At 45.3% G+C, this 19523-nt stretch overlaps 1 protein-coding gene across 2 annotated transcripts in view; it reads right to left on the reverse strand.

The window, feature by feature from the left end:
- Positions 1-18335, reverse strand: part of ZCCHC2 (zinc finger CCHC-type containing 2) — an 82724-nt gene extending 64389 nt beyond the window's left edge. For both annotated transcript variants that reach the window (XM_045005294.1, XM_045005292.1), the window contains exons 1-2: positions 17266-18335; positions 3548-3656 (exon numbers count right to left, since the gene is read on the reverse strand). In XM_045005294.1, coding sequence (XP_044861229.1) covers positions 3548-3656; positions 17266-18102 — 946 coding nt within the window. In that variant the 5' untranslated portion in view covers positions 18103-18335. The remainder of the gene's footprint in view (positions 1-3547; positions 3657-17265) is intronic.
- Between the last annotated feature and the right edge of the window lie 1188 nt (positions 18336-19523).

Genomic DNA, 19523 nt, shown 5'->3' on the forward strand with positions numbered 1-19523 from the left:
TTCCCCAAGGATAGTACTTGGGTATGATACTCATAGGATCCGATTTGTATATGGAGACCTCTAATGTTTTTAATGAAATAAACAGTACTGAGAATTGTGTGATTATGGAAGATTAACTTCTCAGATATAGATTGGAGGATAAGTGCTACTAACAATAGTAGGGCCCAGATTTTCCTGGATGTGATAGCTGACAGATTTTTTCAAATAGTTTCTGAACTAACAAGGGGGAATGCCATTTTAGATTTGGTTTTGGTGAGTAATGAGGACCTCACAAAAGAACCAAGGTTATCCCCTACAATCAGTTCAAGTGAGCTCATTCAGTTTAAACCAAATGGAAAGAAACAAAAGTAGATCAGCAACTAGGGTCCTTGATTTAAAAAGGGCACACTTAAAATGAATTAGTTAGGGAAGTGGACTGAACTAAAGAACTCAAGGATCTAAATGTGAAGGAGGCTTAGAATTACTGAAGCCTGCATCCCAAGCAAGGGGAAAAAATTCATACGGAAAGGTTCCAGACCAAGCTGGACGAGAGCAAGCATCTTTAACAGGTTATTTTTACCAAAGCAGACAGCCTACAAGGAATGAAAGGTGGGATGGATCAGTAGGGAAAGATACCTATTAGAGATCAGAAAGTGAAAAATGCCAAAAGCCAAGTAGGGTTGGATCTTGCAAAGGAAATTAAAAACAATAAAAGGTTCTATAGTCATACAAAGAAGAAAACAATCAAAGAAGCAGTGGGATAGCTAAGCGCTGAGGATGGGGAGGAGATTAAAAATCACGTAGGAATGGCCCAACATCTAAAACAAATACTTTGCCTCAGTTTTTAATAAGGGTAACGAAGAGCTTAGGGGTAGTGGTAGGGTGGCTACTGAACAAGAATATGGAAGTAGAAATTACCACATTTTAGGTGGAAGTCAAAGAAACAATTTAATGTGACTAAGTGGGAGGGGGCGGAACGCAGATCATTTCTATCCAAGAATATTAAAAGGAACCGGAACATGAAATTGCAAGACCAATAGCAAGGATTTTTAATAAATCTGTAATCTGTAAACGAGTATGGGTGGTGGTGTCATACCCCATGACTGGAGAATTGCTAATATAGTTCCTATTTTTAAGGGCCGGGGGGGAGGGGGAGAGAGAAAGAGAGGAGTGACCAGGAATACTACAGAACTGTTAGTTTTACCTTTATTATATACAAGTCTTGAAACAAATTTTGTAAGAGAAAGTAGAAGGGCAGTCAAACAATTAAAGAAGTTAATCACGAGATTAAAAAAATAGTCATGATTAACAGCAGATTTAATTGCACTGCTAAACAATAGAATACCATTTATTTAAATCTTTTTGGATGTTTTCTACATTTTCAAATATATTGATTTCAATTACAACAGAAGACAAAGTGTACAGTGCTTGCTTTATATTATTTTTGATTACAAATATTTCGAATGTAAAAAACAAAAGAAATAGTATTTTTCAATTCACCTTATATAAGTACTGTAGTGCAATCTCTTTATCCTGAAAGTGCAACTTAAATGTAGGATTTATTTTTTTTTTTTAAACATAACTGCACTCATACATAAAACAATGTAAAAAAATGTATTTACTTTGCAATGCCGGCTACAAAAGTGCCATGTGAATGCCTGTTCTCACTTTCAGGTGACACTGTTAATAAGAAGCAGGCAGCATTATCTCCCATAAATTGTTTGTCTTAGCTGAACAAGTAGGAGACTGAGTGGACTTGTAGGCTTTAAAAAGTTTTACAGGTTTTTGTTTTGTTTTGTTTTTTTTAAGTGCAGTTATGTAAACAAAAATAATTAAAAAAATAATCTACATTTCTAAGTTATACAAGGCACTAGTGAGACCTGATCTGGTCTCCTATGTTTAGGGAAAAATGAATGCAAACTGGAACAGAGGCAGAAAAGGCCCACAAGGATGATCGTAAGAATGGAAAACCTACCTTACGAGAGGAGACTCAAAGAGCTTGATTTATTTAGCCAAACTAAAAGAAAACTGAGGGGAGATAGGACCGCTCTCTAGAAATACATCAGAGGGATAAAAAAAGGGGGAAGGAGAGGGAGTGGGGGGTTAAAGTAAAGTGCCAATGTGGACACAAGAACAAATGGATATAAAACTGGCCATAAATAAGTTTAGGCTTGAAATTAGATGAAGGTTTCTTACGATCAGGGGAGTGAAACTCTGGAACAGGCTTCCAAGGGGAGCAGTGGGAGGAAAAAACTTAACTGGCTTCAAGACTGAGCTTGATAAGTCTTTGGTATGATGGGACCACCTACATTGACATGTATCTGATCTGCAACTGCTAGCAGCAGATATCCCCAACAGCCAGTGACTGGACACTAGATGAGAAGGGTCTGAGTATTATTTCCCAGGTATATGTCTGATGGGTCCTGCCCACAGCCTCACCATCTAATTGATCACCATATTTGGGGTAAGGAAGAGATTTTCCCCATGTCAGATTGGCAGAAACCCTGGGGCTTTTCATCTTCCTCTGCAGCATGGGGCATGTGTCACTTGTAGGTTTAAATTAGTGTAACTGGTGGATTCTCTAACTTTAAGTCTTTAAATCACGATTTGAGAACTTCGGTAACTCAGCCAGAGATTGAGAGTCTACTACAGGAGTGGGTGGGTGAGGTTCCATGGCCTGCAATGTGCAGGAGAGGTAAGACTAGATCAGGGGTGGCCAAACTTACTGGTCCTCCGAGCCACATGCAAAAATCTTTAGAAGTTTGAGAGCCGTGGTCACCTACTCGGAGCTTCTGCCCTGCAGCAGGGTAGGGGGCTTCGGGCTTCAGCCCCATGGGAGGCACCTGACAGTGTTCATAGCTTCAGAAAGAGTGGGGCTGAAGCCTTAAGCCCTGGCAGGTTCCTCCTGCAAGGGCTGAAGCCCTTAGACCCACCACCCCACTGAGCAGAAGCCACTAGACCCACCAGAGGGCAGAAGCCCCAAGCTCCACCCGTCTGATAGGTGGAGAATGGGGGGTGGGGTGAGGCTCCGTGAACTGCACTTTCACTGTAAAAGAGCAACATGTGGCTCATGAACCACAGTTTGGCCACCCCTGTATTAAATGATCATGATGGTCCCTTCTGACCTTAAAGTCTATGAGTCTTAGGTTAAAGGAGTGAACCAAGCAAGTAACAATTCACTACTTCACAGTATTGACATCTTAATTCACAAAATGTTTTGCATCACTATAGCAACCAATACTGTGGATAATGTCAGTTCATGTTAAGTTTATTTTCCTCCTCCCAATACACCATCTCTGCTTCGGGGGAAGCTTATTTCTTGACCCACCAGCAATTAATCTCTATCCATTCTGATATTTGCAGTAGGAAACTAACTAGAATTTTACAATCCTGTCATTCTGCTCATACCAGATTGGAGAGTATGTGTATCTGGTCCAGAAGCAGCTGCACTTAGGGAGCAGTCAATTCCTCAGTTGAGTGAGGAGTAAGACATAGGAGTCCCATAACACTAGGTTAAATTTAACCTGCAAAGAATACCAAAAACTTCTAAACAATTTTATTTACATACCTTCCCGCTGAAGTCTATGAGAGGCCATCGAAAGTCCATCATGAGGTGGTGTGATGTGATCCAAACTGTTCTCATTACTTGGCATGCAGTCATTATGGGAAAAGTCATTCTATATGGGGGAAGAAAAATAGAGGAGAAGTTCCTTTAAACAATACATATTCTCAAAAAAGCCACCTGAAATTACGCAGGCCAAATTTTGTAAATCTGAGAGGTTGCTGTCAACAGAAAAACACAACCAAGTAAGCAAGCAAGTTATTTTTTCCTACAGGTGCACAGTACATGCTATTGACAAAGACTGAGACTTTAAGAAGTGACTAGTGACAGTGTACCTCAATTTTCCAGGTGCTCAACACAAAACATTTTCAAAAGGACTTTTTTTCCCCCCACAGCCTCTGAAAGTCAGATTCCTTTAAGATGTCTGAAGTTGGGCACTCAAGATCACTAGTCTCTCTCAAAAAACCTTGGCAAATGTAATAATTACCATAAGTGATAGATTAGCACTAACCATAGCAGCAGATTTAAGTAATTTGTTCACTTAATTCTGAGCACTCTCTCAAATACAAGTGTATAAACACTCCTCACATACTACTTTGTTATGATTTTGCTACTAAAATATGTATACAGCTCAGTTGCCCAAGTCATCCTAAAACTAGGAGATAAAACACCTGTATGCCTCAACATAGTAACTAGGGCAAGTGAACAGAACAAAGGGACTATCAAATGTCAAGTATGGCATCTGGAAAGACTGTGCAGTAAGTTTGAGATTGGCCATTTCACTGTAGCATAGAAGTCTGAGCATCTGTTGACATGCACATCACAAGTCTTGTCTTTTCAATTTGTTCTTGGATAAAAGAAGCTTACTGGAATAGAAATACTTCAGAAAAGGTCTGGAAGGGTCATTTTCAAATGATTTTAAGTGTTCTTAACTGTACTAAGTTTGTTGTGCTCCTGGTGGAAGCAACATGACCCCCTATCAGGGTAAGCTTTTTACAAAATCCTGAGATAGCTTTCTTATATTTTGAGATACTGGAAGTGAGGTACCTGGGAATTCAACTCCAGAATACATTTTAAGGGAACCAAAGATGCATTGTGTTAAAGCCCAACATGCTGAACTGATATTAAATATTCAGAGTTGCACTCCAATTGCCATTCACACAGGAAAGTCAGAAGACTGAGTGATCAGCTGTAAGGAGCTTTGAAATGCTGATTATTCACAAGATGTATTTCCCCTACCCCCAAGCCTGGATGCTGCTACCTCTGCTCCTTTATCCCTGCAGACTGAATTCCTGATAAATAGAATTACTTTCCATCTCCAGTTCTGATTTTACACATCCCCAAATCCACGTTTTCAAATGCATAGGATACTGATCACACTCAAAGTCTGTTTTGGCTTTCTTTGCAGTTGTCAACATAAAGATCTCCTAAGGTATGTTACCACCACTTCAGATAAGCAGAGCGCAAAGAGTGAAGATCAAATATGTACTATAGACCAGGGAAAATAGGTGTGTAGAATCATGTGTTTCCTTCAGCCTTCACCTTCGGTCAGAGGCAGACAATGAAGTCTCCCACTACAAATTTCACAGTTTTATATGCACTATGTATACAAAGAGCAAGATGCGCACCCTGCCATGGCCTCTTTATGCAGGCAGAAAGGACCACAGTGGTGTAAAGGAATATTAAAAATGCTAGATTCATCCAGATTTGCCCAAAACACAAAGTGGTCTTGTAAGGACCCATTCATGCATATTTCAAAAGGAGGCATGCATGTCAGGAGTGGAGCAAAAGCAAGGGTCCATGCAGTGCCACGGCCCACAAGCAGACAGGGACAAGCTGAGTAACTTAGACAGCCCCACCCCCCAATGGCTGTCAGTAATGTCAACGGCTGCTAAGCAGTCCAGAATCAGAAAAGCACAAAGGTGTGTTAAAGCTACCATAGGCATCCCTCCTCCTGTCTTGCACAGAATTTAAGAGGCACAGAAACTCAAAGTGTTTACTTAAACCAATGTACTATTGTTACATTTGGACTGTTTATGGTGGGCTTCATTAGGCTTTGAGGAACATCTCAGTTTTCAAACTTATGACTTCCCTATTAATAGGAAAAAACTGAGAGTCTTCTGAACATTAAAATGATTTGCACAGATACTTAATCATTCAGCTGAAATCCATAGCCCATTCCTCTGATAAATACCCATCATTTCAGCCTGCTGAGATTTAAAATAAATTCTGATCACAATATGAGTATTTGAACTAATTGGCATTTTAACAGCTTTATTATTTGCAATTTTTCTACAATTAGAAATAAAAATATTTTGGATAGATAGAAGTATTTTGAGACAGACTCAGACACTAAACATTTTGATCAATTTCACAGCTAGAGGGTTTTTTAATTAGTCAATTTCACATTTTCAGCTGATTACACCTGAAATTTCACAGTGTTGTAACTCTGGGGGTCCCAACCCAAAAAGTACCTAGAAGTGGGTCTGATCTCCTCCCACCCACCCACCCCTCAGCTGCCATGTCCTATCCCTCCCCATCCCAGCAGGAACTCACAGCTAAGAGCAGGGGAATATCCAACCCATATCCACAAATCTCCTCCAGCTGTAGGAACCTCCATTGCTACATGAAGCTCCTCCTCGCGGAGCCCCTGCTACACAACCCCCAGCTCCGTGTGCAGGTGGCGGAGTCCCCCACGGTGCGCCAGAGGTTGGTCCTGGTGGAAGCCACCAGGGTCGGAGACCTCCTGGACTACGACCGGGGAGACTGGCTGGATCCCCTGACGCTCGCTTGGCGGATGGGGCTCTCCAGACCTTGTACTCCCCGGCTCGTACTACAGGAGGTGAAGGCCGCTTTGCCGCCCGCTGCTCGGGCCTACCTCGACCGGGTCCTGCGTGAGGGCACGCCCCGCCCACGTCTCTGGGCAGAGTTCCTCTGGGCAGCGTCTGCTGGCTCCCTTGACGCCTTCGAGGAGCAGTGGGCGCTGTCCGGGGTCTCTGCTCGGTGTCCCCGTCAGGCTCCCTTCTTATGACCCTTTGACCACATTCCTGTCCGTGTTCTTTTATTAGTTGTCCCCCGCAATTAGTGGGTTTCTGAGGCCCTGTGTTTCTTAGGCTGGGGGGGGTGGGGGGTTCCGTTAGCATGGGGCGGGCTTCGCCCACCCCATTTCCCGGAAACCCAATAGATACATGAAGCTCCAGCCCTGGAAGAGGTGGGTCTTATCTCCCCTTGACAGCGAGACCAGCTTTGCAGAGGAAGGACAAATCCTCTCCCTCCTGAGCCCAACTAGGACTTGCAGGTAGGAGCCACCTCACTGGGGGGCTCCCAGCAACCAGGGGGAGATCAGATTTTGCAGGGAAGGGCTTATTTCACAGCTGTGAAATTGGTAGGGCAAAAACTATGGATGCAGTTGAACAAGCTATTTGAACTGACTATTTTTAGCATGTGTTTTGGCAGACAGTGAAAGTGCCTTCTTGTGATCCAACCAAAGGCCTGGACTCAACTTTCAAAAGATCAATGCAGCTGCCAGAAAATTATTAACTAGGCCCTGTTTAAGCTCTAGCGAAATGCCTTGTCAGATACAAAAAGTAGATACAAAAGTTAGCTCTACCACATGCAGCAGAATGACTCTATATTAACATTTTGGAAGAGCTGTCTAATATGTTGTTTCCTATAATAAAATAGTCTCCCATTACTTTACAACCATGAGCTTTAGTGAAAAGCTATATCACCTTTCATTTTAGAAAGCTGTACTTTCTGCATTTAACAGCATTTTCTAAAATTGACCTAAACAAACAAACAAGAGTAGGAACTGGCTTTCTGCTTACATGTCAGACCCAAGATATTCACATATTAAAATTTGTGACAAAATATACTACAACATACTCCCTTAATACAGTCTAACCTGAGGCATACTTAAAACCTAAGTCTGACAGTTTCCTCTCTTTTTCTTAAAATACAGCTATTTGAAGAATTAGCTTGTATTGTTTTGATTTTTAATGCTTTAACAACTCTTGAATAGAAAAAGAGATGAGAAATTTTTTAAAACAAGCTTTCAGCTCCACAATTCACTGCAGCATAAGAAAGAGGATGGGAGTTAAAGATCGGGGAAAGGTAACACAGGAGATAGGGAACTCATAGGTGGTCACCACCACAGCTCTTAGCTTATCCTTTACAAGCTCCAGTCTCTGCTGACAGCATAAAAAGGACTTAAGACCCTGTATACAACTAGGGGCATACGACAGGAAAACCAGACCCTAAAGGGAGAGGAAATACTCATGTCCTCATTGAAAACACCTGGTCTCTATCTGAGCCAGTACGAAAGAAACTGAGGCCATGTCTACACTTACCAGGGATCAATGCTGCTGTGATCGATGCGGGGGTGTGTGTGTGTCAATTTAGCGGGTATAGTGAAGACCTGCTAAATCTACTGCAGAGTGTGCTCTCTGGTCGATTCCAGTACTCCACCGGAACAAGAAGATTGAGGTAAGTCAACTGGAGAGCATTTCCCGTTGACACAGTGTGATGTAGACACTGCAGTAAGTCGACCTAAGCTATGTTGACTCCAGCTATATTATTCACATAGCTGGAATAGCGTGACGTAGGTCTACTTACTGCAGTAGTGTAGACAAGGCCTTAGTGTATCTGACAATGGTTTAATTCTGGGAACTCCATAGCTGCAAGGGTTTGAGATATGGCCAGTCTACCACTGCTCTATGAAACCTTTTCTGCTGTCCATCAGTGGAGCCCCATACTGTCTACAAGACCTTTTTTAAACACAAGTACTCATATTAGCTTACTAGTGTTTTGGAAGTAGTACAAGTTTTGTGGAGGGGAAAGACTAATGAGAACAATGTAGCCTATCTACATTAGTCACTTACCCAACCTCTCTGTATTCCATTTTCATTTCTTACCCCTTGTTGAAACAGAGCAACTCAAGCCAGACTACTCACCTTCTTTACTGTCTACTTGGGTTTTTTTTTTTGTTTGTTTTTTTTAATCACCATACGCTCAACACTACTCTACATAAAGCGATTTACTAAGATGTACAGTCTGTTTCCCAACAGGTACCACATTCAGTTTGGTACTGACCTATCTCCCTCCCTCCCCGAGAGACCATTAGCTCCTTCATAGAGCCTGAGGACTATTATCCAGAAGCAGCGCTCTTTTCCAGAAGCACATGGGTCAGGGTCACCATGAAAGAGCCATGGTGTTTTTGCACTCCAGTATGTAAGAAACTATATTAGGCAAAAATATATACTAGTTTGCCTGAAATGTAAAGTCAATAGACTACACAAAAACATTTAAAGAAATAAGAGTGTCAGTAGCACACTGACCTTTCTAGTCTTCCAATTTAAACCTGCTTCAGAAGATATACAAGTGATAAGAACCTAAGTAGGTGTGTCTGGCAGTATACATCAACTGTATGTGCAGCATGGTGGCAACTGGGTAGTTTTTTACTCTCTCAAAACAAAAAACTCCCTTAGATTCTAAGACAATTAAGCACCAGCATCTTGCTTTTTTATAAATCACTGAAGATTAGCCACAGAAATGGTGTTGTGTTTTGCCATAACTTGTTAAGCAAAATAATCTGTAAATAGAAACCATTCATTTATTTGTTTACAAGTTGATTTACAGGAATTTTCTGAAAGTGGTTCCTTAAGCCAGCTAATCATAGCACCTATCAGAGTACTAGGATATTAAATAAGTTCTATTTAACTAAACAATCTTAGTTCTAGTACTGTCATTAATCAATCCTGATTAAATATTCAAAAATCTAGACTAAGCCTTGCTTACAATATATGCTAGTTAGAATTATTTCTATTATATCACGTCAAGGTGCTGAAATGGTTGTTTTAGGTCCTGAAAAAACATTGTCTGAAGAGGAATAGCTCAATATTTGCTAAAATTAATTTTAATGGCCAATTCACAGCCAAGGTTAGTTGAAAGTTCCATTAAATAAACCCTATGTTTTGTTACTCAATTTGATGTATGATAGTGATAGCAACAGGCGTTTTTGTAGAATGGTATGTAAAGTATGGAGTTTGTGGTCTATAGTGTAAAAATAGATGAATGTAAGATTTTATTGGATAGATTATGGGCATTAATACATAGAGTTGAGATTCCACACAATACTAACTGAATTTTTGACAAGCTATTTTTTGCAATTAAAACATTGAAATAATCCATTATTTGCAGTTTCTTGAATGAATGCGTATCAGGTAATTCTTAGTAGCTGAAGAAAACATTCATTTTTGACTATGAATTACAGCACCTTGAAAACCCAACCAACGTGTTGTATTAAATGCTGTATACATAAAATACAGTCCTTGCCCCAAAGAGCTTACAGTCTAAACAGGCAAGAAAAAGGAAGTATTATTTCCCTTTTGCAGGTAGGGAACCATGGCAGAGATTAAATGACTTCCCCATGTCACAGAACCTGTTGCAGAGCCTGGCCTGAACTCAGATTTCTCAAGTCCCGCTCCATGCTTCAACCATAAATCCAGCCTTTGAGTTTATTTATCCTCAAGTTTGAAAAGGACCTCAAAATCTTTGTATTTACTTATCCCCCCGATCCCCTTTTCCTCTAGAGTCTGGACTTTGACTATACCTTGACCAAGAAATTTGGATATTTACAAAAAAATAATTGTATCCCTGTTATAGCTACAGGCATGAACTACCAAGAATCAAAATCAGAGCAAATTCAGATTGACTGGTTCTTTTCCAGACTTTCAAGTCCACAGACTAGGCCTGTGGAATTAAAATGCCATAAGGCTGACAATATTGAGCTTGAATCCTCAGACAGCAAATGCATTGCAAGCAATTCCAAATGTAACCCCCATGCTTACTAGCTTTATAAGAGGCTGCTCTCAACAAGAACAAGTTTTCAGACAAAGTTTTTAAAATACAATATGCCAACAAAATGAAAACCTCAACTTTGTAAGGTGTCACTTGGAAGGAGACCAAAATGGAAGAGTTTTAAACAGGTTTTCTGAGGCAATAGCAGGAAAAGGGATCGAAATTTAGCTTAATAAAAGCTGATTATAACCTTAACTATGAAATTACTACTGTTCCCATCTTGTATGTTTATGCCTGCAGTGTTACAGGTTGGCCCACATTACATGCATTTATATTTAGTGAACTACTCTTTTAATGAAACTTACATATACATTCTTTTGTCAATAGTCTGCTGTAGGTTTAATTTTTTCTTTAAAAAACTTAAAGTGAAACAATGTTAAACGAATCCAATTTTCCCCATACGATTTAATGTAAATGCGGGGGGTTAGGTTCTAAGGAAATTTTTTGGGGCAGACAAAAGGCATTATGTACAGTACTGTACTGTGGCTGGGAAGTGCCCCGGCTTACCCCACACAGGCATCACACCACTGCAGGCAAGGATGCTAGGAAGCACCTTTGCAACAGCAGCAGCTTCCCTGGAGAAGAACAGGCTCGGACTTTGCCGGGAATGCTCCAGGCCCTCCTCTTCCTGTTCCCCCGGGGCCACCTCTTCCCACTCCCCCTCCCCCTCCTCTCCAGCACACCACATCCCAAACAGCTGATGTGGGAGGGAGGGGGAGGAAGAGCGGAGACACAGCCCTTCCCTGCTCCTGCCCTTCCCTCCCAGAAAGTCCTAAGCACAAAGTGCTGGAAAGGAGGGGGAGGAGCGGAGAAGCCATGCATCAGAAAATCCTAAGCACCACTGAACAGCTGTTTGGCAGTGGGGGAAAAGCTGGGAAGGAGGGGGAGGAGGTGGAGAAGCGGAACTTGTGCAATGCTTCCTTGTAAAGTTGCTGCTCTTCCACAGAATCTTACAAGCAGTCAGCCAAACGACGTTATAAGGGAGCATTGCACAACTTTAAACGAGCATGTTCCCTAATTGAGCAGGGACACAACATTGAAACAACGTTAATCGGGACAACATTAAATGAGGAGTTACTGTACACTGAAGACTGAAGCACTTTGAGATCACTGACAAAAAGCATTATAAGAGAAATATTTTTTATTAAAAAAGTGTTTGACTGAACTGCCTTCACTTATACTAATTTATTCAAAACCTGAGAAGTCAAGGAAGAGAAAGTTGATGAGCTAGTCTCATCTCAAGCTATAAATGGAAGTTAAGAAATGTGATGACTGATCTATCCATCTTGTTCTAGAAAACTGGTTGATACAGTACATATATGATAAGTTCTCACTACCATTTGTCCTATTGTTTGCCAGTAAGACTGATATTACAAGATTAACATATAGGAGGTTTTAATAATTTTAACTTTTAGCTTCTAATAAAATAGGCTTACAGGGATAATGATGAATATATTTTCTAAATATACCAGTTTTTTAAAACTCTGTTCAGCTACTCAGCTCAGTTTTACCTATGGCAGTGATTTCTATAGGCTAATTTTGCAGTGTAAAGTTATCCCTCACTTTCTTCACTGACAAACGTAAGAAGTGAGGTATAAGAAGGTACAAGAACCTACATAGAGAAGAACAGAATGAGCAACAAAGTACTTTCATTGTACTCTATGTCAAAAGTACTTCTCAAACCAAGAACCTCAGTAATACTGATGTTTGACAAGGATATATACTTTGTCAGTATCACATGTCAAAATATACTATCTGTGTGTTAATAGTAACAAAGCTTTAACTGTTTGAATGTCAATGTCTACAGTCATTACATAATTGTCTGACCATCCATAATTTCCTGCAATTGTGAAAATATAAAACAATATAAAAATGCTTTCAAATAAGTGCTGACATTATCTCTCAAAACTATACAAAAATAAAAATTAAATTCTGCCAACCCAAAATACAAAGTTTAATTTCAAAACCTCTTATCTATTAGGACAAGAGAATTTGATTCCTTTTGGGACACTGAATGATTGCTATTTTAGTCCTTGGGGGCTGTCTGTATTTCTATGCTTAGATATCGTTGGTGATTTAGATACCAGTGAGCAAGACTCAGGTTAGGAGAGGCTCTCCTGCAGCCTGCTACACTCACAGGGCTCTGCACACACGGAGATGATCGAGGGAGACAACTTACAGCGGGTGGGACGAGGCGCTTGGGAGACAAAGGGAACAGACCCCGTTGCACTTGCTGTACGCCCGATAGCTGGAGACTCCCCGCCTCCGGGCGGGACCAGAGCTTTAGACGCAGTCCCTGCTGCACGGCTGCTCCCCTGCACGCCACCGGGGCACGATGGTGACACGCGGGACTCAGGGGAGACCCGGCGACCACGGACCGCAGAGCTGGGAGCTCTGCCTGCCCGCCCGCCCGGCTCGTCTACGACGCAGTCCCCGGAGGGGGCGGTGCAGGTTCTCGGCTTTAAGCCCGCGAACTCCCCTTAGAGCTTGTCCGCGACTCACGGCCGCTCTCATCACCCCGAAAAACCGACCCGCACGCGCCGACACTGCGCCCTCCCATTGGCTGGCCGCGTGCCCCAATCCCAAAGGCCGGCTCCCTCTGCCGCAACGTTCTCACTGCTCCCTCCCACATCCCCGCAGGGCGCAAACGGCAAGCGCGCGAGAGGCCGGGCCCCATCAGAATTAGCCAGACCCATCTCGCTCGTTATGTAATGAATGGAGACTCCGCCCCCAGGGCAGGCCCGAAGTCACGTGACAGGGAGCGTCGGTTCCGCGGCCGCCATTTTGAATCGGGGCGGGAAGCCACAATGACCGTTAGTCACCGATTTACTCTGCGCCCCCGCCCCTCCCCCGGCGACAGGGCAGCGCGAGCCTCCTCCACAGAGTCACGGGGCGGGAGGCAAAAGGGTGCCCCCTCCACACACAGGAGAAGGAAGCATTTCCCCCCTGTCACCTCCTTCCCCACAGGTAGAAGGTCCTTCCCTGCCTCAGACGCGGCCACCCTCCCCCACAGGCATCGCCTCTGTAGGGCAGCCGGGTGGTAAAGATCCGGCTCCTCCCAGCACCCCTCCTCAGACAGCAGGTTCCTGTCCCTTGGCGGGTCCTCCCACTGTGTGGCAACTGAAAGGTCTACGCTTTCCCGCTCTGGTACTGCTAGCCCCCCCACCCCCCACCGAGATGTCTGCCCTGGTAGTGATGGGGGAACTAGTTTTAGTTTAATTAGTTTTGGACAGGTCATGGATGTAGCTTTCCACCCCTAGGACAAAGGATCAGAGGTAAAACACCTGCCGCCACTGGGGCTCCCACGTGTAACTGACAAGCTGAATGGCTGCAGCAGTGGAACTAATTGGCAGGAACTAACACTCTAGAAACTCCCTGCACAAACTACTGGAAATGCTACCCCCTGGAGCTTATAAAAATCAAGCATGCACATGTTCCCTTACGTTTTCACTAATTAGCACCTCACCTACTAGAAGAAGTGCACAGACAAACCTATGACTCCCCTGTGAGATACAAAGGGTATTTACCTCCCATTTGTAAATTGGGACCTACAGGTCAAGTTACTTTCTCAACACCACACAGCAAATCAATGGCAGACCAGTGTCTCCAATCACACTGCTTCCCCTGGTTTAATTGCAAGCTATTTGATTGGGAACTGACAGCATTTTTAGGTAAGGTCCATCCACCCACTTTTCCCAGACAGCCAATCCCAGGAAGTGCTCTGTAGTATTTATGATAAAAATTGTTGGGGAACGGTGATGCAGAACTTCAGTGCCGTGTAGGCTAAAAAATGTGACCTGTAGGATAAGCCAAGCTGATTTGGCTATCACTGCATTCTAGGTAGTATGGTTTATATGAATAGACTATGCAAACAAAGTGGCGGCTTTTTAACTATAGCTTTTAAGCTAAACAGTCATACAGAATAGCCTCCATGGATACACTCCACAAAGGGACTTGAACATTACAATGCTGAGCATCACAGCATCTAAGGCCCCAAGAGAATCATGGGAACATAATGATCCACAAAGCCAAGTTAGGTGCCCAGGTCCCTATACAATGAATTGTCTCTGGCCCAACAAAGGATCTACTATGGATAAATACACCGCTACCTTGATATAACATTACCCAATATAACATGAATTTGGATATAACGCAGTAAAGCAGTGCTACGAGGGGGCAAGGCTGTGCACTCCAGTGGATCAAAGCAAGTTCAATATAACACGGTTTCACCTATAATGCGGTAAGATTTTTTGGCTCCCAAGGACAGCGTTATATCGAGGGAGAGGTGTACTTGAATATTAAACAGAGCACACACGTCAAGAGTGACTACATCAGTGGTTAGGGTATCCACCTCAGAGATGGGAGACCCAGGGTCCAGTCCCCATGCTCCAATTGTTCATTCTTTATCCACTGTGGAATGGCTTCAACACGAGGAAGACTGAGGGACCCTCAACTATCCGAAAGCTCAGTTAGAGCACTCAGAGGTGGGAGATCCCTCTTCAAATGCTCTCTCTCCCCCTGCAACAGAGGGGGGAATTGAATCTGGGTCTCCCACATCTCAGCTGAGTGCTCTAACCATTGAACTAAGAGTTATAAAGGTGGGCATCACCAATATCACCTTCTCCAGTGGCCACATTTTGAATGGGACCCAATCTGCTAGGCAGCCTCAAGCATGCCTACTAGATCAAGTCCTACAAACCACTCAGGCCAACAAACACCCCTATCTTTGCCAGGTTTGTTAATCACTCTGGGACATAGGCTGGGAAACAGGCATCTGGACATTCGGGGTGGGGGCAGAGAAGACACACACAGCATGAATGCCCAAAGGCAGAAACATAAGCACCTACATGGTTCGCCAGGAGTTTTGTACATGTGGAGCCAATACTGAAACTTGAGCACCCTAGTCTAGTGTTTAGGTGTCTAGGCACTGTTGTGGACTTGGGCCCTTGTGAATAAGAATCCTAACTTAATGCTCTGGTTAAGCCTCTAGTGCCATCTGTGGCACATCACCTAGTCTATATAACTGTTTACTATCTTCTAATTTCAGTTGGGAAAAATATATGCCTACTTACCAGCACTCACATCCAACAGAAAGAGTTGCCAGCTAACTTACCATAATCCTCTCCCCCCACAAAGTGAATCTTGGCAGGTCTTTGTTATAGGCAGACTTGATGCAAATGAATTCGTCAAAATAAGACAAACCTCGTGTTCCCTACTTTATTTTACGGCTTACGTGAATTCATCATTAAGATTTCAGCATCAGAACATTCACTCTCTGCTGCTGACCTGCCAACTGAATAATTTAAAGCCAGAGTTGAGTGTTTACTTAAGATGTATGAAATCTTAAAAATTGATGCCCGTCTGGTCCTTAAATATCCCAAGACACATTGCATAAGAGTTAGTTGGCTTTGGTGTCCTGCTTATTCTCTTTTGTTCAGTATGCCATGAAAGAGTTTTTTGCCTGACTGCTGCCTTCTTATCCCAGAGGTGGCTGTATACTGATGGTGTCATAGGTAGTCATGAAACACTTCATTACTCCTACAGTGAAAAAACTAACATAAGATCATTTCTATACATGGAACATGTTGCAAAGAAATGCTCCCCACACCCTTTGTTCCTCTTAAGCCAGGAGCCATCTGGAGACCAAAAGCTGTAGACCCATAAAAAGATGGCACTGTCAGATAAATAAGGGGAAATTGTAACAAACATTTTTAAAAATATTCAAGAACACAGAGCATAAATTAAGGCTACCTAGTGAAATTCTGAGTTTCACAATAGCTGGTTCTTATGAAAAGATGACTTGTACCATTAAATGAAAGGCTTTATTACCAGAAATAACCATCAATGCAGCAACAAGTGTCCCATCTAGGAAGCTAAGCTATCCACTTCGAACACATGTTCTAGTTTTGACATTTTCATTTGCTCACATAGTAAAATGATCACTATCCATGCCTAACATAACTTACACAATGTTGATGTCCAGAGGCCAGTCTTCGGCTTGGTCTACAAGTTAGGTTGACATAATTATCTCAGTCAGGAGTGTGAAAAAGCCACAACCCCAAATGACATAGCCATGCCAACATAACCCATAGGATAGATGCAGCTATGTCAAGGCAAAACTACTTCTGTCAATGTAGACAATTTTGTTTGGAAAAATTGTGTTCCTACACTGACAGCAAAACCCTCACCATGGGCACAGGGTGCAGCTACACTATGGTATTGTCCCAGCATAGCTACACCTGCATAGTCTCCAACATAGACATGGTTTTATACCCCTGATCCCTGCAAATTCAAGTGTCTGACACAGAACCCGCTGTCCCACTAAAAAGTCAGATCTCTTGCCAACATTCACGTTGGCATTTGGACATTCAGTTTCTACAACATACTGGACGTATCACTAGAGACTATCCGCAATCTCCTCTAGCAGTAGCCTTTTCAAAACCAGGCCAAAGGTTTAGATATTATTAGCCACAGCTTATGTGGATCATAAGTATAATTCATGGTGGAGACTTTAATGCTCCAGGCTGGGTGTATAAAGAGCTCATTGGACTGCACTAGTGCTGTTTTGCCCCCTACTAGTTAGTATATGCTGCAGTCAGCTCTGAATACAGCAGCTACCAGGGAGAATCCCCTTTCCTCCCAGAACCACCTTCGGACATTATTAGGTCACAAGGGGAAATTCCTACAGCAGCAACCAGAAGATGGGGAGAGTGAGGGCCTCCCACATAGCAGCATGGAGATTAGGATGGGAGAAGATGCAACTTCACCATCTGGGATGATGGCAGAAGGGAGAGAAGAGCCCAAGACAGCACATAGGAAGGGGGGAATAGGACGCTGTCTGGAAACTAGGGTGGGAGTTTTGGTACCTGAGCTGCAGGGCCGAAGGCATCCTCCTCCTGGTCCTCAAAAAGGGCCCTCCGCAGCCGCTCCAGGTGCTCCCTCAGGGTGACCCGCTGGTGGAAGGAAAAGGCGGGGTGCAGAGAGGCCATGGTGAACAGCAACAGTAGCTCCTCCTGCGCCCCGATGCCCAGGCTCTCAACAGGGAGGGCCTGGCCGTTTTCTCCAGGCCCTTCCATGTCCTCCTCGGGCCCGTCCTCCTCCCGCACGCGAGCCCCGCAGCTCTTCAGGACGGAGTCCACCTGGGGCAGCAGGCAGTGGAGGCGGGCAGCGGCCTCTCGGTTCTCGGAGCCCAGCAGCGCCAGGTAGACGATGAGCTTGGAGCGCACGGCCGGGTCTCGGAAGTCTCCCAGCTGCCCGGGGTCGCTGAGCCCGTTGGCCTTGGCCTCGGCGTCGCGCAGGCAGTGGTAGTCCTTGCGGGCCAGGTCCTCCAGGCAGGAGCCCAGGAAGCGCAGCTCCAGCGGGTTGCACAAGTCCAGCAGCCCCACCATGAACTCCAGCCGCTGCGCCGAGCCCAGCACTAGGCCGAACCACTCGTACACCGTCTCCTTGTCCGTGCGGGAGGCCGCCACGCCCGCGGCAGCAGCCGGCGGCGGCGGCGGCGGCCCAGGTCCCGGGCCCAAGCCAGGCAGCTGGCTGGGCCGCTCCCGCCCGCACCCCGCCGACGCCCCGCCTCGGAGAGGCGGCCGGGGCACCTGCTGCAGCTGGAGGTGACAGTCCCGGCTGCCGGGCTCCTTCAGCCCCATCCCCGCCGCCTCCTCCGCCCGGTGGCTCGTCTGTTTCAGCGGCAGCTTCATCTTCAGCATCCTCAGCCCGGAGGGGCCTCGAGCATCCGAGAGGCCCCGGCGGCGGCGGGCGAGGCTCAGCGGCTGCCGCGCCCGGAGGAGCCGCTCATGCTGCTGCTGCTGCTGCCCTGGGCGCGCGGCGCGGGGGGGCGGTTCTGCCGCCGGCGGCTGCGGGGCGGAACGTGTCGGTTCCCGGCGCGCCCCCGCCTCAGTGCGTGCGCGGTGCGAGGCCCGGGCGCTGGTCTCTCCGCCACTCGCCGGCGCGGACTGAGCACGGGCTGGGGGCGGGCGGGGCGGGGCGAAGAGCGGAACGCCCGGTATCCGCCTATCAGCGGGCAGCTTGGTGGCCTGCCGCTTACGTCAGTCCGCTCCTTTCTACGACCTCCCCCGCCCGGATTCCGCCGGGTCCTAAACAGGCCCCGTGTTTCAGTTGAAAGAGCCCGGGGAAGGGTCTCGCTGCAGCCAGGGGGTGGGGAAGGCGGGTCTCGCCGCTGCTCCAGCCCCGTCCCTGCTGCACGCAGGGGTGTGTTACAGACCAGGGGGGCATGAAACCCCGGCCGTAGCCAGCCCAGGAAGCCTGTTCCTGGTATGCAATAACCCCAGGCTGCCTGGGGAGAGCAGCCTCAGGAGCCTGTCACTGGGGAACAGCGCTCCTGGCCTCAATGCCGGGCTGCGTCCGTGGTTTTTCATGTGCAGGCTGAACTGCTCTGCTTCATGCCACCCATCTGTAAATGGGGATAGTAACAATCCGCTATCACATTTCAGCACCGCGGCTGGATATGCTTTGGGCCATGGGAGTGTGAGAACGGCTCTCGGGGGGTGGGGGGCACTCACCTGCGTGCGGGTGGGAGACCTACCTTCAAATCCCTTCTCAGCAGGCAGAGGGGGAAACTGAACTGGCCTCTCCCGCATCCCAGGTGAGTGAGTACCCTAACCCCTGGGCTAAGGTCTATAAGGGAGGCCTAAGCCCTGCCTTTCTCCCTCAAACGTGACTTCCAAGAACAATTTAGGCACCTAGGCCCAGATCCAACAAGAGTATATTAAGCACATTGATTTCAAAGGGAGTTAGGAGCTGAAATACTGTTGAGGAGCTGGGCCTTAACTCCTAGAGAGGGGTCATGGCTGAGAATCCCAAGCAGAGATAGGCTCCCTAAGAGGGGTGGGAGTCTTAGGTCACATCCTTCTTCTCAGCATTTCCTACTGACTAGCTTATGTGGCTCCCACCTCAGCTTGCTGGCTTTTGTGGATCCCATTTTTAAATACCCAACTCTCCCTAAGCATTGTTTAGAAAGACAAAGCACCTGACTCAGGGATATGGTTTCCATTGCATGGTAAGGTACCTAAAAGTTAGGCACTGCCACTCTGAGGGTTGTAACACATTAGTCCATCAGTGAATCTAACTGTTATTGCCTCAGGTACTCCTACGGTAGAAGCACCAGAAA

The sequence above is a fragment of the Mauremys mutica genome, chromosome 2 (assembly GCF_020497125.1).
Source record: "Mauremys mutica isolate MM-2020 ecotype Southern chromosome 2, ASM2049712v1, whole genome shotgun sequence".
NCBI lineage: Eukaryota > Metazoa > Chordata > Testudines > Geoemydidae > Mauremys > Mauremys mutica.